Source organism: Poeciliopsis prolifica, unplaced genomic scaffold (assembly GCF_027474105.1).
Source record: "Poeciliopsis prolifica strain line A6 unplaced genomic scaffold, Auburn_PproV2 SCAFFOLD017, whole genome shotgun sequence".
In the NCBI taxonomy this organism is placed as follows: domain Eukaryota; kingdom Metazoa; phylum Chordata; class Actinopteri; order Cyprinodontiformes; family Poeciliidae; genus Poeciliopsis; species Poeciliopsis prolifica.
In genome coordinates, this window is record NW_026562392.1 from 10,057,643 (window position 1) to 10,081,651 (window position 24,009).

Sequence of the window (24,009 nt, forward strand, 5' to 3'; positions counted from 1 at the left end):
AGCAGGAGAAATATAATGTTCTTGCTTCAAATATCGGCTCCTTTTCAAACTACTAATTAACACAGCAGTGCATTGAGGCTCCACAAACGCGTGGTTAATGTTCAACATCAACATTTCTATTCAAGACAATGAGAGACTTGAACATTTCCAAGAGTTGTCTCATGTTCTGCAGCGAAGTGCCTCAACGTGCAAATAGTGACAAAAAAAAACTTAAAGGGTGTCCCACACAACATCTAATGAAGGTTTGGGGTCGGACTAACCTCGTCCTGGCCGTAACGCTTGTTGTAGGAGGGAGCAGACTGAGCTGCTGCCATGCAGCAGTCTGTGGGAGGGAAGGATGGCCAGGTAAGCTGCTCCATACACCATCTCTGGGGCAGAGCAGTAAGCTGACAGAGACTCGCCTGTCTCCTTACCGTTGACCTGCAAAGTAAGAATAAATAGGAGTAAATAAGATCTGCAAAGTAATATTTGTGAACCTTCCACCCCTTGCTGCTTTTCTAACCTCAGTTTGGTTTTTTTCTACAATACAGCTGAAATAACTATGCCAGTCACAACTTGGAGAGAAAATAACGTCAATCACTTAATATCAGTGACTCGATCTCCACCTCTTGTTCGCATTTTTAGATACTTATAACTTTTAATCATCTCCCATTAGACTGTACAATAATATTAAAAATCAACTAGAGTATTGATGACCTCTGTAAGACCTTAGAGAAGTTTTCTGGGGTGAATCTAGAACATAGCGCACTCCATATCACACATGACAAAACAAACCGTTTTGAGCATCCACATGACTTTTTGAGAAGAAATCTATGCTGAACACTATCATTGAGACCGGATTCAAGTTGGAGGATTCTGGTAATATTGGTGGAAACCTATCTTTAAAATATAGCCTGCAGGTTCTGATATGGATTCATCAAGTTAATATCGCACACACTGAGATTGTATGTAGCATAATCGTGTTAATGTCATCAAATAACAACACTAATTGATTAATCGGGTTCAATAAGTACTAATATGTATGTTTGGCTCCCTAGAGAGCTGATGCACTATAGTTTTTGTGTAGGATGGTTTAAAATCAGTCATCCAGTCAGTTTAATAATGCAGCGTTAATTATTCATCCTACCTCAAAAATCCTTTTTACACACACAGATAGAAAAGCACACATTGTCAACTTTCTTAATTTCTCCTAAAGTATAGAGACAGGCTTAAGTAACACATTTTTCAATAACTTGCTTCAATCAAAGGCCTCTCAGTGGGTTTATTGTTTCCACTCAGCTTGAAATCACATCTTTACAAAGAACGGCATATATGGCTTTCACAAATCCAACATAATTTGTAACATTATCTGTTTGGGAAAATTGCCACTCATAAATGTGTGTAGCTGTTGAAAGCAAATAATAAAGCAATCATTCTGAAGCCTATGCTAATGCATTTTCAGTCAAATACATGAGTAAACAGAGGAGTCAAAGACAAAGCTCAAAATGAGCAATCAATTTGGGGAAAAAGACAGAAAATAGATGGAGGAATGAAAGTAGTGATGGCAAAACCCCCTGGTGTGGAAAAATAAGCTAAAAGATTATGAGAATTATGAGTTTAACCTTGAGTTTAAAATCAAAGTAGCATCCAGTGCATTCTCCAATCCAGTTTGCCTGCATGGCTTTAACCCCGTACCACTCAGGAAGGTCTTCCAGAGCATCCAGGAGAGGCTGAAAAAAAACCACAGAAGACAAACATGTTTTCAACTTTGAACAACTATGAAAGCAGCAAGTTTTCCACCTCACTGTGGCCAGGCGATATTCTCAGAAGTACGTGACTTCAGTTTAGTGTGGCCTCTTTCAAAGCATTGAAAAATTAATTGGGCGAAGCGGCACAAGCCTGCCACGTCACCAGAGCTGGACAGAAGGGGATTTTTAAAAATTCTGACTTCCACTGCCTCTACTTTCCTGGAAATGAACGAACTCCGTGGGATCGAGCACACTGCCCACTTTCCCTCACACATACCAACAGTTACTCTGCATGATTAAATGGATCTATGCATATGAACGAGGCTTGGGCCAAAAAGTCGCAGCTGGTCAGTGGAGAGAGATGTTATAATTCTCTATTTCCCTTTCAGTCTGTCACAATCCATTACCGACAGTCCTGCTCCCGGAGCTTCTCGCTGTGTGCTGCCTCATCACAGAGTTATTGATACAAACATAAACACTGGCTGGGGTCCTGAGTGGGCACAAGTGCAGAATTGAATGGTAATGTTTGCTCCATATTGGGAAAACAGAGACATGCTAAGTCTTCTTAGATTACAATTAATCTGAAAGGTGTGGCAGGCACTGACATTCAGACCACGAGCATGCATTCAAAGCTGCACCTACATTGTCACAGTAGGTGTCTCTGTGAACGTCTCCAAACTTAATTTTTTGCCCATTTCTGCTGGCGAAATCAGTCATATGGTGGGAACCTGTGAAAATATATTTTCGGGTTTTGCTGCTACTGCTACTTTGGATTTAGATCTGGACTCTGACTGAGCCATTCCAACGCATCAATACACTGTGAACCAAATCATTTCATTGCGGCTCCATTTAGCGTCAATGCTCCGCTGGAAGGTAAACATCTGTCCCATCTGTCCTCACAGGCTAATCCATTCATCTTTCTATCAACTCATGGAAATGGTTGACGGACTGTCCAACCTGAGCTGTGGGTCTCTGTGGTTCCTCAAGAGTTCCCACCGTCAGGTCATGTCTTGTTAGATTTGCAGTCGAGCTCTATTAGACGCTTCAAGTAATGAAATACATTGGCGTTTGTGGACGAAGCATTAAAAATATTGTTGGAGGACAATACTTTTGTAAGGCACTATAAATATAACAAACCTGAATCTGTGAGAAATCAGTGAAAACTCTGGTAGTCATTAAATAAAGTAACCAGCAATGAAAAGAAACTCCAGGAGGCATGACGGACCAGCAAAGATGGATTTCCAGTGAGAGGGAACAACAGTTTTTATTTTCCTCGACTCAAAGGTACTGATTTGCCACAGAAGTAAAATAACTGTAACATGTACAACAAGGACAGGCGTTACTATGGAAACTAAGAAAACTGTGAGAGAGAAAAAACACGGTCTTGCAAAAACTAAGTATTACTCTATATCTCAGAGAGAGAAAAAGTCGTTCAGAGAAGAACACAATACATTGTAGCACAAAACTCAAGTTGCTTCTGGGCAATTTACTGAAATGATGAAGCGTTTTCAGAAACTTGAACAAGCATGCCTTTAACGAATACTCTCAGAGAACTATAAAAATGGAGAATCACTCTCTCTGTCCAGAATCTTTCTGACTACAAAGTATGATTATGCATGAAATTGAAAAACTCTCCTGCAGCCGCCTGATAATTTAGCATCCTGCACGCTGCACATTATTTTTTCATTATTAACAGATCCATTGTACAACGTGCCACAACTTGATGGCTAAACTGACTGAACATTGTCTGAGGTTAATGTTGTCTAACGGACCCGAACACGTGCGTGGCCGAGCAGACGAAACGCAGGAACCTCGCAGTCCAATTACATCACTTTTCATTTGGCACGCTGCTGCTCGACATGCTCCCTCCTTTCATCTCCATCTGTCTTTCTCACTTCTTTCCCTTAACACCTCCTTGTTCCTTCCTTCCCACTTCTCTGCTCGTCAGAGAAAATTAGAAATGCAGGAACACATTGTCACAGTAGGCTGCTTCCACCTCCATTCGCTCTTCTGACACGGTCGCACACGGCCAACTTCGACTATGCCAATCAGATAAAAACTGATGGTGGACAAAATGTCTTTAGATTAATCTGAAATGAAAAACTTGGCAGGCAATGAATCTAATAGGAGTCAAAATGATTTACTAATGGCTACAGTGAATCGAAAAAAACAACAACTAATAAATACTTGTAGACGCTTGAACTGCTTCATAATTTGTCATGTTACAACCACAAAGTTAATTGTATTTTAAGTTTTATGGCTTAGACGTAATAGACTAAGTAGTGGATGATGTTAAGTTTGTGGGCAAAATGTGGAAAGTGGAGTCACTCTTAATGACTTCTCAAAATAAATTACAAAATATTCATTTTGTAATTTAAACTACAGTAACATTACGGTCTAAATATATGAAATGTTATGAAGCCATAAAGCGTATAAAGACTCAATGTGAATCTTTCTTGTAGATTGAGATATATTGTTGGGGAACCTTTGAGTTTTGCTTTTTGGGTGTTCTTTGCACTACCACACAATTTTCTAAGAATTTTCTAATCATCTTAAAAGAGAAAAAAGAAATCAAGGTTGTAGAGGAAGTCACTTTTGATTGATGTTGATTTCAGGTGATTTTTAGTAGATTTTTTGTGATCTTAGGTAAAGCAATCAAAACTGATTGGCCCATTGCAATGCAGGGTAATGTTCAACCCTTAACAGAAAATGTCTCTTTTTGGATAATGCATTACGTCTTAAATAACTTCATCAATCATTCAACCAATTTGATGATTTTACCTTTTTACATGCCAGTTTGATAAGTTGATATGACCTTTATTTTTTATGAAAAATATGCAAAACATGATTTATTTCCCCTATTACAGTTCTTAGGTGGGTAGAGGACAGTTTTGTGAATAATTAGCCACAACATGGACTTTAATGCGTCATCGGTTTTTTGTGACGCATCAGATTTAGAACCTACCTCTGGAGTCATAAAGTACAAAAATTTCCACTCTATTTCTCTTTATTTATGAGTGAAATACTAAATATTTAGCAGATTTTTTTACTCTTGCAAATGCAGCAGATATTGTGAGGTCAAATGTTGACTCCCACTCATTTCAGTTAATGTGGCTTCTGCTGCACATAATGCCTCACAGAGTAAATGCATTTGCTGCATGTAAAACACATTAACCAGTGATGCCTGTGCCTGATTCGGTCCAGAGGGACTTTTCGCTCCCTGTAGCAGGCCTGCTCACCCCTGTGCAGGAAGATTAGGTTTCATCAGCCAGCCAGACCAACTCCAGGACTGCTCCTGTATTTACCCCTTTGAACAGAGAGGCCAGGCTAAAGATGATGGTCTCCAAGTGTCTGATTACAGAAGCAGGGAGGCAGGGCAGCAGCTGCTGCTACTGAAGTGTCAGCCATGATTGTTATCAGAGGGCTCCGCCGCTCGTTTTTACTCAGAAACACACACCTTACAAATACGGCTCTCGCACATGAACCAGTCGAACCTTAGCATAGTTTGTAGTCTTGATGAACCACTGTGTCAGTAGCTTCTGCTCTACCAGAGCGCCAGACCTCCAGGATCGACCACTTTCATCCACCTGCTCGTCTGCCAGCACCGTCTGATCAACGGGGTCCCAGTTCACCACAGCCTGAATACCGGACAGAAACAAGCACACACAAGTCAGATCACAACCCACACGGTTAAAAGGAAATGAGGATGCCTGATTCCTGCCTCAATAATAGAAAGGCTTCTGTTTTTCAGGTCAAAAAAGAGACAACTCCATTGGTTTTGTCATTTCTCTATGAAGAAAATATTCCCACCTCTTTTTGATATGCCAGTCCAGCTTCAAAGAGCTTGATGAACAGATACTGTGTCCACTTGTAGTAGTCTGGGAGACAAGTGGTGATTTCCTGTTGATGAAAGCCAAAAATCAAGTGTGCAGTGCGAAGTGGAAGTCAGCAGAGAGCAACTTTTCTTTCTCCTCTAATCACAGAAGCAAGTCACATTTCTGAATTTCTTTGGGTCTTAAAAGTTCTGCCTATTCCATCAGCTTCCTATGCCACTAAATGAATTTATACTCAGTTGTCTTGTTCGTTTTGCACTACGTTTCATTTTTGCTTACTCAATTTTGAGCTGCAGATCTGAGCAGCATCTCCAAAGTTACATATTTATGTACAAATGCATAAAGGTTTGTGGTTGTAGCAGAAGAATAGAGAATAATGGAGTAGCAGAAGCTACTTTTTCACATTACTTGAACACTTTTTCAAGTTCCCTCTTCTTTATGTGTACATGAACATGGGAAGAGCAAACACGACTCGGTCTTTTGTAACATCTTGGCCGATCCTCTCCTGTCTCCTACTTACTCTGTCCCAGTTGAAGCAGAGCCCAAGGCTATCCAGCTGCTCCCTCATGGACTTGATGTTACTGAACAGAAAAGCAGCACAGGAAGAAGTTACATATGAAAAACAAGACATTTACACACTGTGTTTTAAATGTACATACCTTTTTGTCCATTCTTCGGGATCGAGGCCTCGCTCTATGGCTGCGTTCTCGGCAGGAAGCCCAAAAGCGTCCCAACCCATCGGATTTAGCACCTGGGAATTCAACTAGGTATTAATTGTCACTGTTGGGTGAATAATTACTTAAATAATCAATCATAAGTCAGCCCACATAAACCACAATTAATATCACTCTGGGTAATGTTACAAGATTTTATAATTGTATTTTATGTATCAAATATTTTTTCCCCAATAAGACTTTTTTACACTCAGGTTAAACTTTTCAAAATCTCCTCATAGATAGAAAATCTTTAGAAAAGCTTTAGCCTCAATGACTAAAGCCTGTGAGGCTGACCTTTGTGATAAAACATGCTCTAAGCAACAATAGGACACATTCAAAGCCAGCCTGCCGTCTTCCACAGTTTGCTTCTGGCTCCAACCTCTGAATATAAAACAACTGAGTGCTATTTTGGAGTTCATGAAAGATCTTCCAAACAAACCCTACCATGACAGAAGAATGAAAGCCACAACCCACCGCAAGCCCCCATGTTTGGCTGAGTGGTGCTGCATCCCTCTCCACACATCATCTCAAACATGAACACAATCATTTTTCACTTGAAAAAAAAAAACAGCTGGAACCCTGTTCAATAATACTTAGACACAATCATTGTCAACGCGGCTTACTACATAAGAGGTTTTCAGACCTCCAAAGAGAAAAAGAAGACTCAATTGAAGCTGGCAGGAAGTCTTCAGGCTTCATCAAATTGAACAATGGTGTTCTTCAAGGATGTGTATTTAGTCCTTTGCACTTTATCCAACAAAGAAAAAAAAATCACAGCATTACTGAACTCCATGGAAACAAGATTATTAAAGTTGTTAATGATCCTACTGCAATCTGAGTCACTAAAAATGGAGTTCAGCTAAAATATAATAGTTTCTGCTGTAGACAATGACATGCTTTCACACACTGCCAGTGGCCATCAGCAGAAATGGCTTTTTCAGAGTCGACATCAGCGATCATCTCTTCTGGAGACACAGCATGACACACCAAGCCAAAATAGTAGAAGGCACAACTATATAAAATAACAGATTGATGGACATTTCCTATATTTGTTCAAGCAAAATTTTGGTTGCATTTTACGACCTTTTTTTATATTCCTGTTCTTCCATAGCTATTTGTCTTTTACGATGGTTTTTGTCATGTTACTCCAGTTTGACTGAAGACATCAATTACAAAAATGTTATCTTTTGCTTATCCAAAGCCCCCCCGCCCTCTGTATTTATGCTTTCCCTGTCCAGAAGTGCTCCGTCTGCACATCCGTGCTTTTGTCTCGCTCTTTGACACACACACTCAGGAAGTCTCTCTCACTCATTTCTCAAGCCTTTCGGCTGTATGTTTTCTGCTCACTGAGAGAAAAACGAGATGAAAGCGCAGGACTGGAAGGAGCGAGTAAAGTGGAGGAGAAGGAGAGTGACAATGAGTCGAAGGATGGAGAGGATCATTGCGGGGACTCTAACGGGTCTGCCGTTTCAGATGAATTGGTATCCTTGGTAACTGCTGGGCCCTCATTTGTAAAGCCGAGTGGTGGATGGTACGAGGCTGAGAGGCTGTCGGCTCACTAAGCTCCGGGGAAATAAGAGCAGAGCACATGCCAAGGATAGTCTGTGATAATAATAATAAAAAAAAATCACACTAAAATGATGAGAGCATCATTATGGTGATACAATGCAGGTCTGCTTATTTAGCATAAATAGCTGAAGTGAGGCTCTGTTTATGAAGGTCTGTTATGAAAAGGTTGTCAATTTATTTTCTTCCTTTGTGGATCATATTACACTTAAAGAGTAAAGCCTACCCGACCTTAATTTTGGTCACAATTAGAACTACTGTGATTTTGGATGACACAGATCCAACCAGGACAGGAAACGTACTGTAAACTCGCAGCCCTCTGGACCACAAGGGTTCCAGGAGAGCTGGCACACTCGTTTCATGACTGCAGAGCGACAGTACTAAATAAAAGCGCTCACCCACGCAGCTCAATTCCTTCTGTGTGTTTTAGCTTTGAAATGCAACTTCACACTCGTTTCCAGATGCCGACATTTCTACGCAAATTCTTATTGTGTCCACTTGTTTCAGGGGACTAAAGTGATTTTACATCAAGCGATACAGCCGTTTTATTATATTGCAGCAACTACACAGCACGCCAGGATGCATTGATTGTCTGCACTTTCAGCAGATTAACTCATTTCAAAATCCAGGGAACAGAAATCCAGAAAACGCATTCTTACAAACAGTGGCTAAATAAAAGATTTTATAAATCTGATCATCAGTTGTCACATTATCATAGGAGTTCAAAACATCAAAAACTGACAGACATCACCTCAAAAGCCCAGCAGAATATCAACAGGTGAGTGTATATTTCTCAATTAACACATTGGGGAGTTTTGAGCATTCACCATAACGGTGTTTGCTTTTAGACAGATGCTCAGGGAAAAAGCAGTGCTGCGCAGTGAGCAGCCAGCAATCAAGTGAAACCAAGTTTCCTTCAGGGAAATCCCACCGAGAAAAAGGAGATTCTCTCAGCAGGTGACGGATAAATGCACATTTGATGTAAAATCTCAAAGGAGCAAAGCTTTTCCACATGGCAGTTTGTTGTCTGGCTAAAAGCAAGGACCAATGGTTGTTTAGATGAGCAACAATGGCAGCAGAAGTGTGTTCCAGCAAGACGGCCACCAAGCTGACCTTGCGGTCGCTGGCCACAGCTCCATCGACAGGTAAGTGGAATCAGACAGAGAGCAAAGAGAGCTGTGGACTGAAGCACTTTGATCCTAACAAGTCTGGTCATTAAGACACCAGAGCTAAAGCTCGCCGTACTCTTGAGCTTTAGCTCGAGAGTATGGATCTGCCTTAATTTACACACCTACTGAAAGCCAAAAGCAAACCCGGTATACACAAAAGTAAAATTGCCTTTCAGGTTTAACACCCCGCGGCTGTAGACAAACAGAAAAACGGCTGAGTTTTCCTCTTTTTGGATCTGACAACAGCAGCTTTCATGGTAAAACTGTATTACAGAAATATTCAAACTCAGCTAAACAAACTATAACACTTAGTCAAATTGACTATGTTCTGTAGATAAATACTTACAGGCATGAAGATACAATATGATAGTTTCAAATATAAAATTTAAACTGTATACAGAGTGGGGTTCGAACCAGAATGAACTCCTATCACAGTCATATCACTACTGCATGTTAAATAGACGTGTAGCTGAATAACCTTGGTCCAGAGCGCATCAACATTTATCAGAACGGAGCTGGAATCAAACCCACAACCTGACCATGGCTCGGCCATGATTTAATAAGGTTTGGATCAATTTTTAACCTTGATAAATGCGAATATGATTTGAAATTTGTTTACCTCACAATGATTATCTCCCATTAAATTGAGTGAAACATTTAGGTTTAACAAAAATACAACAACTGAAGGATTACGTAATAAACATTCACATAATAAAAGTATCACATCCAGGATTACTTCCAACTCTGCAATTTATGTCACGTCTATGCAAAACTAACTGCAATTTTTATATTGTAAGAACAAATTAAAGCAGCAAATTAAAGAAAATATTGGAGCTGTTAACTGTTTCTCACTTAGTCACCCACTTACTTTTATTGTTTTTTTTTCAATGAGATGCAGTCAGAGCTGCAAAGGCTTCACTGACCGGCCAAAGAGCAGCAGATGAATTTCTCTTCATTTCTAATGAGTCAAACTCAAGACATTAATTTGAAGAGGTTGGTTTTCATTCTTTAATTTGTTTTGTGTTTTGCCTGAATGAAGAAGTTCCTTTCACAGACTCACAACAACACAGGAATCAACCCCAAAGCTTTCAGAGAAAAGTCAATGCAATGCATCAAAGTTTGCTCTCCTACTGTGTAGCACTAAAAAACTCAAACAACGATTGAAGAAAATGAAAAAACAAATAAATCTTAACTATTTTTCTGTTATTCTGACTAACAGAGACAGCAAACATTTAGCACAACTGAATGTCAGACGAGGAAAAAACAGTCTATGTGGCTTTAAATAAAGTGTATATAAATACCTGGTTTCAACTGCAAATATCTATTTGAAAATAATTTGAATCGAAAAATAACCATAAACCTTGTGACATCAATGATGAAAGAAATCTCTAGAATCTGCAATTAAGCTGCTTTTCTCATGAAAGAGTTTGATCTGTGACTAAATAAATATTTTTTTTTTTTCTATTTTCTTAGATCTGAGCTTTACCAGGAAGACAGATCAACATTGGTTCTCAGCCCTCTGTGTGTCACAGGCAGAATATTTGTGCCCCGACAACAAGAGATATCTCTGGCTGGTATTTGGTTGCGGCTGCTTGGAGTGCCTTGCGTGTTTCAGGGATGACCGGGGTAATAATAGTGAAAACATGTGGAACAAAGCCAGACATACCTGATGGCCTCTCATTCTCTGGAAGTGACCAATGGTGTCGCTGATGGTGTACACTCGCACATGCCCCATGTGAAGGCGCCCCGATGGGTACGGAAACATAGAGAGGACATAAAACTTCTTCCTGACGGAATACTGTGGGGGAAAAAAAACAGAGACTTTAAAGCTGGTCTTCCTTCATCAGCCTGACTTTAAAGGATCTGTATGTGAAGGAGACTGCATGAAGTGGCTGAGGTGAGGATGCCAGTAATAACTCATCATATGCAGAGCCAGGGCCGCTGACTGTATTACTGTATGAGACTCGCACACCGGCTGATTATCGTGTCTAAACGGTGGCAGATAATGGATGGTTTACAATCACAACACGGTTTCTATGGCAGCACAGCGAGGACCACTTCCACCCAGCTATACGTGATTACAGGAAACCTGACTCATGAATTTTTCAATAAATTAATTAGAGCCAGCGCCCTGTCTTAAATGCACTTAATCACTGTCAGCTTTGCCCAGACAGTCACACGCTCAGAGCATTAGGATATATAATGAGCCTGTGACGAACTACCAGGACCCAAACGCCTCTGAGAGAAAAATTAACACAATAAAATACATAGATGTGGAAACAGGTAGAAGATGACAATAAATGCTATCTATTCTATACTATTCTATTCATAGTTACATCTGGTCCAACAATAAATCTTTGTCACATCAGGTGTTTCATTTACCAGAAAAAAAAAAAAGAGGTGAAACAATTTCCATTAACTGTGGAGCAAGTCTATTGAATGGCCCAGAAAGCCAGTGAAGCAGCATGCACAAGGCACGTCATGTTTAATACCGTCAAGTGTATCTGTGCTTTTCTTCTGCAGACCAGCAAATGTCAGCAGCATAAAAAAAAGCTCTATTGATCGCTACAAGCTTGGTTTGTGGCAGTCTTTTTTTTTTTTATAGTCGGCAAGAAGTACGTTATTTTAGAGGCGACCATCTGTGTATTTACAGTGGTTTTAGAAAGTGTACACAAACCTGCTAAAAGTTTTTCCAATCTAAAAACTATTTAGACTTTTAACATGACATTAATATAAAACAAACTCCAAATATGTTCCAGGAAAAATATTGAGAATAAAGAAGATAAATATAGCTGTCAATATTCTTTAACTAACTCTGTCCAAGCATCATTTGATTCAGTTTGAGAATTTTTACTATTTTGCTGGGGGGATTGTTAGCGTATCAAATCTTATATGTCCAGAGCTTGGAAATAGGACTGTGTATCTTTTCTTAATTTAGTTGTAAGCTAGAGCTCACCGTGGAACTGAAAGTACAATTACTAACAGACTAGTGAATGTTTTGATGAGTGATGCAACTTTGTACTGCTTATGGTATCTTTGAAGAATACTCTGAATGAATGGGAATGACCGATTTCTTGTAAAATGTCTCTTTGAGGGTCCTGAAAAGAACTATATAAGTCTGATGTTATTTTATTTGCTGAAAATATATAAGAAGGAGTAAGAACAAGAAATTCATGCTGTATTACATACATCAGAAGTACTATAATCAAAGTTTGATCGGAAGGAGACTGAATTATGAATTGAGACTGAAAGGTACTTAAAGAAATTAATAGGTCAGCGGTGTAAGAATATATATCACCAGGTTAATCAACATTCTTTTTAATATTTCCCTCTCTACATCTTGACTGTTTCACAGCTGAAATGCACATAATATCATATCACTGGAGATGTAAAAATTATTTATTGTGGTTTAAATTTCAGATAAAGATCTGACTCTCAACAGGGTTGTGTCCGCTGTACAAACAGGGAGGGGAGGCTCAAGAAGAAGAAAATAACAAACATCCTATGAATGTCTATTTTTGAAATGTGATGCCATTAAACAAGCAAAAATAATGTGGTTAAACAGATTTATTTGTATTCATTTGAAAGCCACTATATTCAAATTCAATTTGACGTAGAACTGAAATGTATTGATCAGTGTTCAGAAAAAGAAAAGGGGCAACAGCATTTAACAAGTACTTTAAGAGATTTATAAAAATCAAATAAACTTTTTCTATGGCAAATAAAAATGAGTACTTTCGGCTTATTCTGCATTTTTTCTCTTGCAAATTTAGCTCTAGAGGAGACTGTCAAAACACAGTTCACAGGAACTGTGGGTACTTTCGCAGAAATAGGCCCAAAGCACATTGTCTCATAAGAGAAAAGGACTGCAAAAATAAAGACAGTGCCATTTTACAAGAAAGATTTCTGTCCACAGTTCAGAAGGAGACTTTTTTCCAACAACTTTTAGTGGAATAGAACCTCAAACTGATTTAACTACAAATTATTTTTAAAAATGCGTTGTTTTAAAGCAAACTAAAGCTTACCAAATCGACAATGATAATTATTTTTGATTATTACTGTACTAAGCAATAGGGTCAGAGCTGCTGGTCACTTAATTCAGAGGGAATTATTCCACTGATATTCTTGTTAAAATTATGACTAAAAATCAAGGTTTACATGAACAGACATGATAGTTTATCTGTACAATTTGTTCAGGAAAGCAAATGTTACTTTGTGCTAATTTGGCAACAAGATGAGAAAAACCTGTTCACAGCCAGGATGTACCCAACATTTTATTCTTCTGCCAGAATCATAAAGTGAAAGAAATTTCTTGTTCTTGTCACTTTCCCCAAACAGTTGAAGCGTTTTCTCACAACAGGAAATATATACATGTTTCATTGTGCAAATGAAACATATTTTGTGTCAGATATTTTCTTTGTTGATGACAAAAAATATGTTCTAAAGACCTAATTTTAAGTTTTGGAAATGTGTTCGTTGTTCATGAGGTTTAGAAAAACAAGAAAGAACAAGTTTTCAGAAAAAACTACCTTTTTCTGCAAACTGTGACGTGTTCAACTAACAGCTGACAGTAGAGCTGTGAATCTCTGCAGCTCCTCCAATCACCATGAACATCTTCCCTACAACTCTGTTTAATGCTTTGAGGCCTTCAGGGAACAGTTGGATTTATGCTGATATGACCAAATTCCTTAGACAATTGTATTCACACATTTAAAAAATTGAGTAAAGTGGGCAAAATGCAAAAAACACACCATTATTTTTAGATTTTTACTTTTGAAAATGTGAAATGGACCATTTTTCTTTTACGTCAATCAAATAAAACAACAACAAAGTTTGTGGCTATAATGTGACAAATTGTGAAATTTTCATCAGGATAAATAAAACATATTTACACACTTACTGTGTTCAGCGCATCCTTCCGCCACTGCTCCATAATCCGCGTGTGCCACCATTCTTCAACTTTGCGCCTGGTCTCGGTTCGATAGTCCTTTTCCCAAACGCCCGACTCACTGAACAGGGTGCGGATGCTGGGGGACAGGAAGCGGAGTGCCGAGCTCCACAGAGCAGCCCTGCTGCGACGAGGCTGGACCGCACACAGAGGAATGGGAGTCAGCCTCCTCAAGGACGCCTGCATGATCCTGCCTTCAGAAAAGACAGAGAACAAGAGGTCAGTGTTGCCTGTGAAAAATTTGATACTTCTGAAGAGTGTTGAGTCAAATACTTATGTGCAGGTGTGATACTCAGGATAGGTACACAACTAATAAATCCTAAAAATAGAAACAACCTAATAGAAACTAATAGATAAATACAATTTACAGTTTCACAAGAAGGCAGTGTAGTTCAGATTTGCAGGTTTACAGTGTTGCTACTTTAAGAGCTTTATGGAAATTATTGAATGGCTGCACAGTGGTGCAGTTGGTAGAACTGTTGTCTTGCAGCAAGAAGGTTCTGGGTTCGATTCCAGGCCCGGGTTTTTCTCTCCGGGTACTCCAGCTTCCTCCCACAGTCCAAAAGAATGGTCTTTCTAAGTCCTCCCTACGTGTTTATAGTTGTCCTGTCTGTCTCTGTGTTACCCTGCGACCCGTACCCCGTCTCTCGCCCGAGCCAAAAAGAAATATGAAAAAACTGTTGTTTCTTTTTCCTGTTTATTAAATACATGAAAAATAAAAACTTTTTTACATTATGTAAATGACTTGGCAAGCATGTGCTTTGATGCTCTTTGTTTTGAGTTTATCAGATAAAGCCCAGGAATTTTGCTTTGCCGTGTAACAGGACTAACCTTGTAAGCCCATCTTGTTCTGTGAAATTCACAAATACTGACTCTGTGAAAACACCTGCAACCCTTTTCTCTCTTTTACTGGTAAATTCTTGTGCATCTAATAGTTAGACTACAGCAGGGTTTACATAAATAACTCTTTATATGTTATAGCTACTGGAAAGAAAAGTTAGAACGTGATCTTTGCATCTGTAATCATTTATATTTAGGAGGAAAATGTTGAATTTTAGAAGTAAAGAAGGCAACAAAAAACAAAACAAAAAAAAGCCAAAAAACACAAACATAGCTGCATGGCAAAGGAGTCAAAAATCCCTTCATCTCAAATCAGATTTACTTTCATATTATTTAAATCTACAGGCTTGAGGAGCAGATGATGGGTTTGCTCTTGCTTTGAGAAGACTGACAGCTCTCCTCCTCATTTCTCCTCAGGATTGTTTTTTTTTTTCCAACACTGCTGTTGTTGTGTAACAGTTGGCGGTTTTCACACCATGTCAGTCACACAACCGCGTGGGTTTTCTTTTTTTTTTCTTCTTTTTTTAGTGAAATGAGAGGTTTATTTGCTGTGATGTGATTATGGCTCTGCGTCACTGAGGCGCCCTGGACAGGCTGTTCTTCATAAGACTGATCAGAGGACTGAATGACAGTTTTCCATTTAAGTTAAATGAAATCCAAAATATCATACACAATACAGTTAAAATGCAGAACTTTAGGGTGTGAAAAAAAAAATACTAAATGGGAATCAATGACAAATTATTTTAAAATGTCGCGTTTATAAAACTCAATTAAGACCAAAGACATAAAATTGGAAGAAAATAAAAAAATTTTTACTGAAGTGTTGCAATTATGTAGTTAAACCTTTGAACTAATATTTTGTCGAGGCAGCTATTGTTTTGATTTCAGCTTTCAGTTTTCTTGCTGCCTAATCTAAAATGAAATTCAGACATCCTTTTATGGGATACCTGAGATTTCTGCTAAAGCCACAGTTTGGAAAAAAGGTTACAAAGGTTCACCTAAAACTCACATTGTGCCTTTTCGACATCATTCTGGAAAAGGATGGAAAATGTTTTTTCCACGGCTTATTGGATGGCTGTGTTCTACAAGCAACAACAACACTCAGTATTCTCTTTAGAGAATACAGGCCAAAAAGCAGGGTCACAAGCCAGAAGCCTTTTCTCTCACTGAAACTCACTGATTTTTTTTAATTTTCCAGTTCTTGAGACAATGCTTTTTTGTCTTTTAAGTTAACTTTGGCGTTTTATGTGTCTTTTTTTTTTTTTACACTAAATGTGTGCATAATTCTCCTAGTGTCGTGTAACTTTCAGTGAATTTAGTAGGCTTTTCATGTTATTGTTATCAATATACAGCACTTTGGTTGACATTTTGTCTACAAAAATAAAAACATTTTCTCCAAAGAAATTAGCTGAGCCTGGCTAAAACCTAGATTTTAGGTTTTAACCTAGACTAGGTTTTTATGTGATACTATTTAAAAAGGTCCTAATGACAAAACTTGTTTGATATGAACTTGATTTATTCCTCAAAAATATCGGTCAGACATGAACAAAAACAGGGTTTCTAAGGCAACCCACAACAATATCCATTCCCACCTTCTCTTCCTCCTCCTCCACTGAACTTCACTATTGCTGCTAACCTGACCTGTGGAGGAAATAATCTCACAGCAGAGACGCCTGGATCTCAGACGGCAAGACCTTTAGAGCTGCGGACAATCAACAGTCCCTGACAACAAGCTGAGATAAAGATGTAAATGAGAAACATATGCAAGAATTACGACTGATTATCTGAAGCTGGGGAGGAGAAGGTGATTCTATTCTTTTATGGGAATATATCCCTGAAATTACTGAAAGGAGTTCAGCCTCCTTTCAGTAACATTATTTTTCAACTGCTGACAGGCCACATGTTGCTTTCACTCAGATGTTATATAAATGGAGTCTGACCAGCCTGAAGGGAGGACAACTCTCCTGAGGTTAAATCTCAATTTTTTCAACCAGATGAGCATTAAAAAGTACCCTCCAAACACCTGCTGCTGGTGGGAATGTTTTTTTCTCCTCCCACTAGAACTCCCTGGAGTATTAGCTCAACATCACAGCAAACAGCGCTGCAGTGTCAAACTGCAGCTGGGAGAGCCGAGCACTCGAGCCTGGGCACATCTCTGAGTGAGTGGGCTGGAGCGAGAGATGGAGATGATGTTTCTATGGTGACTGGGCACATCCATTCGGGAGTCTCCAGAGAAGAGGGACTGAAAACTTCCGCAAACTCTCAGATCATCAGAACATGTTGGGGCCGGATCATCATAATGGCTTCTTGACAGCTGCTAACATCTTTTTGTATTCATCTGTTCCTTCATAGCATGTTTCCTTCCCTTAAAGAGCACCGATTTTATGTGCATTAAGTCTTTTAGGAGGCATACGTAAAAATTATGTCTATATTTATCAAATTAATGGAAACCTGAAACTATATTCAGCTGGGTTTTTGTTGTTGCTATATTTCCACTGTTTTTTAATTGTCACTGTAAAATAACTCGTCTTAAAGACCAAATGTGTTTCAGACTCTGAAACATTCTGAAAAACCAATGCCCTGATATTTTAATTATTTTATAATAAATCATTATTTGTTTTTCTCGGAACATCAGAGTTTAACAAGCAGACACGAGACTAACTGGAAAGACTCTGCTCTTCTGGTTAATTAATCAAATACACAATCAAGCAAAATGTCAGTAAAATCAGTATTTTAATATTTCCCAACATATTTCTTCTTTTTGGTATGAGATTCTACCATGAACATAATCTTACTTAAGTTCTTCATCTGTATGTGGCCAACAAAATTATTTCCTACGATGATCTCATATTATAAACTCGACAAAGACAGATTTTCAAAGTAAACAACAGAAAAAAATATACATTTTTTCTTTCTCAGGCATAATAAAGAATCAACAAATAAACACTGCAGTAGCTCACAAAGTGACATTCATGATGAAATAACAAAGGGATTGTTTTTAACTATAAGGAAAACCAACCCTCAGGGCAGAGTTTAAATACCTAAGTTTTCAAATCAGTCGATCTTTTCATTTATTTACTTTTTTTCTCGTCTGGCCTTTCAACACACTTTTAAACTTTTGATTCACACTGAAATGTTCGATTTATTTAAATTTTACAGTGTTTCCTCTCGTCTCTGTTGTGCATTCTCACACATGGTCCTGTTTTTATATTTCCTTTCTGTCCCAACTCTGTTGGCTTAATTTCAAATCACAGTATTCTCGAGTCTGAAGTTCAGAATTTACAACTAAAGCCAGGAGAGAAAAACTCGACTTTTGATGCCAATAGGAAGATCAATCAGATGATGTTTGTGTGAGTGATGCTATAATCTAAAAACCAGAGCTAATAGAAAATTATCATTCTGTCATGATAGACTGATTCTAGTCCATCATGGGACTTGTTTGACAGACGAATCAAAACCCTGCAAATCCCAAAAATGTGCAATGCTGCAACATAAGCTTTCATTATGATCAAACTCTCAGTGCTGCTGTGGCACAAGACCATTTAAATCTCACATCTGCCCTGGATTCATTATGTTCTGCATCGCAGGAGCTTGTCGATCATAAAAACATTTATCATCATTTATTTTTTTATTTTAAATAAAAGAACATGTTGCTGGCTTCGCCTCTACTTTCAGCCTGAAATGTTGTTTATTTTGAAGGTTTTCCTGTTCCAGGGTCATTTTATTACGCATGTCCTTACTGCACAAAGCCAAGCTTAGACAGGGCTAACTCGACCACTTTCCGTGTTTCTGTCACCTCACTGGAGTGTTCGTTTGGTTTGTTGTTGTCTTTTTCTGTTTGTAATCTGGTTTAAATGTGAACGCAAAGAAAACCGAAACGGCGTGGAATATTTGTAAAATATATGAATTAGAAAACTCACAGTGTTATCTCAGATTCCTTTGGTTCCGCGTTGTTGTCACAGGAATATACAATCTACCATTCTTGTTCAAAACCATTCATTTCTCATTTAAAACCTACATAAATGGCTTGTTTTCTGTTTCACGGCTGCTCCAAGGGCGCCGCCATCTTGGATTCAATCATCTTTATTGACACAGCACGAGTGTACAACAGTTTCTTTTTCTTCTCCTTGTTCTTTTTTGCCCCATCGACTTCACATGGTTATATAATAATATGTGAAGCATCACATGTATTATAATCTTAGTTATTTTCTCCAGAGCTCAACGTGACTGAACTTTCATGCACGTCTTATATCAACATAAGAACGCGGTCCTATCATATTGTGATTGTTTTTGTTCATTTCCAATCAGTCAAAGCAAATTTGTTGCCTTGCAGCAACCAGAAATTTTGCTGGTTGCTGCAAAATCACTGAAGAATTTATATAGTCTTCAGTGAAAGAGAAAAAAGGTTTAAGCTACCGTTTGATTTTGGCAGACTACAATATGAGAAGAAAAATCAAATAGTTTTTGGACAGAGGTGCCAGAGTGGAATGTCCGGACTGAAACGTCTCATGGCAATTTAATTTGATATTTTTGCTGTTTTATTCCTCTTTAATCCTCACTGTCTGGCTAATTTTACTCCCTTGTCTTGTGTGTGTCATTTTTGTGGGTTTGTCGGCTCATTAAAACGGCGTTTCCTCTTCAGCTGTCTCACTGTGCAGTCAGCTGTATTTAAGCAAGTTACAATGAAGCACCAAAGACCTCTCACCTCAAATGTCTGAAAAGTCTTTGTAACCAAATAGACGCTTTGGGGCTTTTATTTTTATTATTTTTTTTATATTTCTGCAGGTGTTTTATGCATTTTTTAAATCCAATTTTTTACCTCTATATTTGGAAAGCTTCCAATCAAGAAGCTTGAAGTAATACATCTTTTTCCTCAGAAACATTACCAGTAGTCTTTTTGGTTTGTTTTACACGTGTTGAAGTTGAATTAGAGTTTTATCTCAGGTAGAATTAACCCTGCAAAAATACTTCCTTTGGCAAAATGCTTCGTAATGGCTAAATATCCTAACATTCTTCTCTTGCTCCTCCTTGGATTTACTTCTTTGCTTGAAGAAAGCAATCAGAGGCAACGTCAGGGGAGAAACGGCACAAAGAAAAATAGAGCAAGAATCAAAGCTCTTATAAGGGAAGCAAAACCTCACAGAAATCAATTAAGAATGATTAAAACCTCCAGAGTTCAATAGTTGTTTCAGATATGTTTTTCTCATTATTCTGGTAATCTAAAACAAGTTGGTCCACATGCAATTATGAACGTGTTATTATATCTGCACTATAGAGTGCTGTTGAAATCGTTTTTGCACCATTACAAATATCTTATGTTTTTGATCATCAAAAACAAATTAGCATAAAAAGAAAAACATAAGGGAGTCCACAACAGCAACAAAAAAACTCATTATGCTCTAACCTGAAAAAAGATCAAAGAACATGTGAAAAATAAAGTTTCTTATCAATTTAAAAATTTCTCTCCAAAAATCTTGATTCACAAGACTTATGGGAAAAGCATTTAGTGCCCTGTAATGATATATGAAATTACACTAACACAGTGTTTCAGGAAAATATATCTGCTGTTGTCAAACAACATGGTGATGATGTGATTCTGAGTTGCTTCAGGGACTGAATAACATGCCATAATGTATAGAGTGTTTAACTCTGCTCTTTATCTGAAAACTCAAAAATGTAAAAACCGAAGGCTTTTGAGTGGTCTAGTTAAAGTCTGGACTTAAATCCTAATGAGTTCATCATCAAAAACCCTCCTACAATTAAGCACAGAAGAGTGCAACAAAGTTTCCCCAGCAAAAGACTCGTTGCCACTTTTCCCAAAGACTTGACGGTAGTTGTTGCTGCCAGAGGTGACATAATTAGGCTTAGGGGGCAATTATTTTTTTCACGTAGTGGGTTTGGATAAAGTTACTCATTTAAACCATCTGACAAAAAAGGGGCTCTATAGATGATACGTGTTTCAAATTTGGTGGTCGGAGCAGGAGAGAATATATCTATTTGGCAATTTCCAGCATAAAGCAAATGTGGACGTTTGTTCTAGTCTACATCACGTTTAATAGGGAGCCAATTTCTCATCACCGTGTTGCTTCTGAAAACAGCCACCTGTGGTTGTGTTGCCTTTGATCAGACAGAAACTGTTAAAGCTGTCTCATTGCAAAAGAGAAGAGGAGCAAGTGGGAAAGAAAGTTCCTCCGCCTGACGTCAGTGAGTTAAACATGGGGGCTTTGCTCCGACTTCCCCTCCTGTATCAGCGCAGAGATATGTGTTCGCCTGAGGCACAACAGGACATGGATACATAGCAGAAATGAGAAGGAAATGGGTTTCTGACACTGAGGAGATGCTAACCCACCAGATATAACCCCAAATCATCAGATACAGACATTCATTTGATACTCACTTCTGCACTTAGTCCATCAGTGGAAAAACATATGGGATCATCTTTTTTGAAGAAAATTGCATTCATGTAGCTGTTTCATTCAGAAAATAATCTCAGACATTTTACATTTATCTTCTTGCTATTATTGTCACCCATGGCGTCTGGGAGTGTTTTAGGGTTATAAAAAGTTTTTGACTGTTTTTCTTTGACTCTTACTTTGGTGTATTTGCAATAAAATGTCTGAATGACCAAATTCCAAGTGAAAAAAAAATCAAGTAGGACACCACCTGAAATTGGAATCATGAATTGAAAATTGAGTTCATATATTTAATAGATATACATATGAAGTGTAGTAAAGTGCAGAACTAAATTGTTTACCAGGGTTTCTGATGTCTCCCATCAGCTTTGCATTAAAGACTACGAACATCTAGAGAGCGAAACTGTTCCACATTCTTCTCTGCAAAGTAACTCAATGTTAGCCAGATTGGATGGAGAGCATCTGTGAACATTAACATGCAAGTCTTGCCGCAAATTTTCAATTGTATTTAGCTTGACTTTGATTAGACCGTTCTGTCAAATGAATATGAGCTCGTTCCAATTTTTGGATCACTTAATTGTTGGAAATAAACATAGTTTTAAAGTAACCTTAACTGTCTTCTGAAATTCTAATATATAAAAGTAGAGGCAGATTCAAAACAGCCAAAATATTGTAACATAATTATGAAAGTAAAAAAAAAAAAAAAGCTTTTAGCCTCAGGTTGAAAACATTTGTTTTGTCACTCGCTAAATGCTGTGAAAATTTCTCCTAACTTCAGTCAGTCACTACTTTTCTAATTGATGCTCTAACAAGATGACATGTAAAGAAAAATGATATTGTGTAGAAGGAGCAGATGGAGACTCAGGTTGTTTAAATAAATTAAGGCAGTTTGTAGCATAAAACCTGGGATCAGTTTGTCTCGGGATTCCTCTTTCTTATGAATCTTTTTAATTGTTTTTTTTTTAGGAACAAAAGGGAAGACATTTTTCTTCATCTGGATTACATTGGAAAGCAACATTGTTTTTGGAAAGCAGCGTTATGCTTATGTCGAGCTGGCCTACTTGTGTTCCTCAAACAAATCAAGCCGAAAGCAACCAATTACCCCTCTGTTCCATTAGCGAACGCCTCCTTATTCCCAACATGACAAACAGCCGCTGGTGATCGCCCCCTTTTCCCAACTGCATGTCAGCAGCAGAGCAGCAGATGACAAACAGCCTCCCAGAGCTACAGTGGCAGCAATGTTTTCGGTAGAACTCATATGAGGGCGGGCTTGTCGCTACCTGTCCAAGGTTGACCTTTCGTGACCTAGAGTCTGATTCTCAATCCGTATCTGCCGGGCCGAGGCTTCGGCCCAGGAAGCAATCTCACACCCTCTCAGCTCCCGGAGAGGGAGGACAGGCAGGCTGACGGGTCTCTGCCTGCTGTTGACCGTGTTTCAGGGAAAGTGATAAGTGTGATTTTATTTCCAAGGCCCACTTCACATTAACAGGCATGTCCGCCCCTCGCTTGTCTGCTCTCAGTGGGACTGCAGGCAAAGAGAGAAGCATGATTGTACAAAAGGAGATGAGGAGCTTTGCGGCTGCAAACAAAATCTCAATCTGGGTGGATCTCTGGGGCCGCATCGTGATTTATCCTGATGTTTCATCTGGCACAGCTGCACCTCGGATCTCGGATTAAAAATCGAATCTTTGCAGCAGCAGGATATGTTTCTGCATCTTCCAGGAACCCCATCACGTTTGAGTTATTTATTATTTATTTATGTTGTAATTGTGAAAGCTGATGCCAAGATTCTGAAATGCTGAAAAATGTTATATTACATCACAATTTATCAAGCTAAGGCGAATATTAAATAGTCTGATCAATCATTAATCATACTAGTTTTATCCTTTGAATGTAGTTTGTGCATTGAAATATGTATATTCACCTTGAAATCAAGTTATTAAGAGTTTATTGGGGGTGGGGGGGTTCTTGTGTAACTTTATTAAAACCAAACACTTAAACCATTAATGCACCACTGACTCCAATGTTCAGCCATGATTATGTTTCAGATTGACTTTTCTGTGAACTGCCTTTCTGTGCTTGCATAAATGAACTCCTAATTAGCGTAATATTTATGCCCAGAGTGATTATTGTGAATGTAAGAGTGATGATTAACCAGCAGCCTAATACGACTCTCTGAAGAGGAAATCATACAGCATGAGTTTTAACCCTTTCATTTACAGATATCTATGAAATCTTTGTCAAAGTAAAATAATGTCTCTAAATTATATGTGTAAAAATAAATGCATATTTAAGGCTTTTTGTCACACAACAATTTTTCAACGTGCAGCCATCACCAAAGATAAATCTTGTAAATATCAGAGAAAACAGGATTTTCACACTCAAAACTGAACAATACTTGACATGTTTTACTTTAACGAAATACATTTGAGCTACTTGACATTGTTTTATTATCTTCTCAGAGTCACCTGCCTCATTTGTCATCAGATGCAAATGGAAATTATTTAAATCTAAATGTGTCAGGAGTGAGAAGCATCAAAAAGGATAATACATGTCCAAGTGAAATTCCTAAAATAATGGGTCCGCCTGTTAATAAAGATGTTATGTAGCTCAGAGTGTAACACAACAGTCTCACAAAGTTTTAAAACAACGAGAAATCTTTCCGCCCAGTAATTTAAAGTCATCTGTCAGGATATCTGTTTAATCACATGAGACAGAAATTGCTCTAACCTCTGGCCTATTAAAATTACACAAGCTAATATTATTCTGTCCAGCTGCTTTAACTTTTTAAGATAAG

The 24,009-nt window shown here is 38.3% G+C and overlaps 1 protein-coding gene across 3 annotated transcripts in view; it reads right to left on the reverse strand.

The window, feature by feature from the left end:
* lars2 (leucyl-tRNA synthetase 2, mitochondrial) overlaps positions 1–18,855 on the reverse strand; it is a 38,382-nt gene extending 19,527 nt beyond the window's left edge. For 2 of the 3 annotated variants that reach the window (XM_055042379.1, XM_055042381.1), the window contains exons 1-9: positions 18,720–18,855; positions 13,912–14,153; positions 10,678–10,809; positions 6,220–6,311; positions 6,081–6,141; positions 5,538–5,627; positions 5,222–5,365; positions 1,602–1,709; positions 261–420 (exon numbers count right to left, since the gene is read on the reverse strand). In XM_055042379.1, coding sequence (XP_054898354.1) covers positions 261–420; positions 1,602–1,709; positions 5,222–5,365; positions 5,538–5,627; positions 6,081–6,141; positions 6,220–6,311; positions 10,678–10,809; positions 13,912–14,145 — 1,021 coding nt within the window. In that variant the 5' untranslated portion in view covers positions 14,146–14,153; positions 18,720–18,855. The remainder of the gene's footprint in view (positions 1–260; positions 421–1,601; positions 1,710–5,221; positions 5,366–5,537; positions 5,628–6,080; positions 6,142–6,219; positions 6,312–10,677; positions 10,810–13,911; positions 14,154–18,719) is intronic. The other variant, XM_055042380.1, reaches the window with a different exon arrangement.
* Between the last annotated feature and the right edge of the window lie 5,154 nt (positions 18,856–24,009).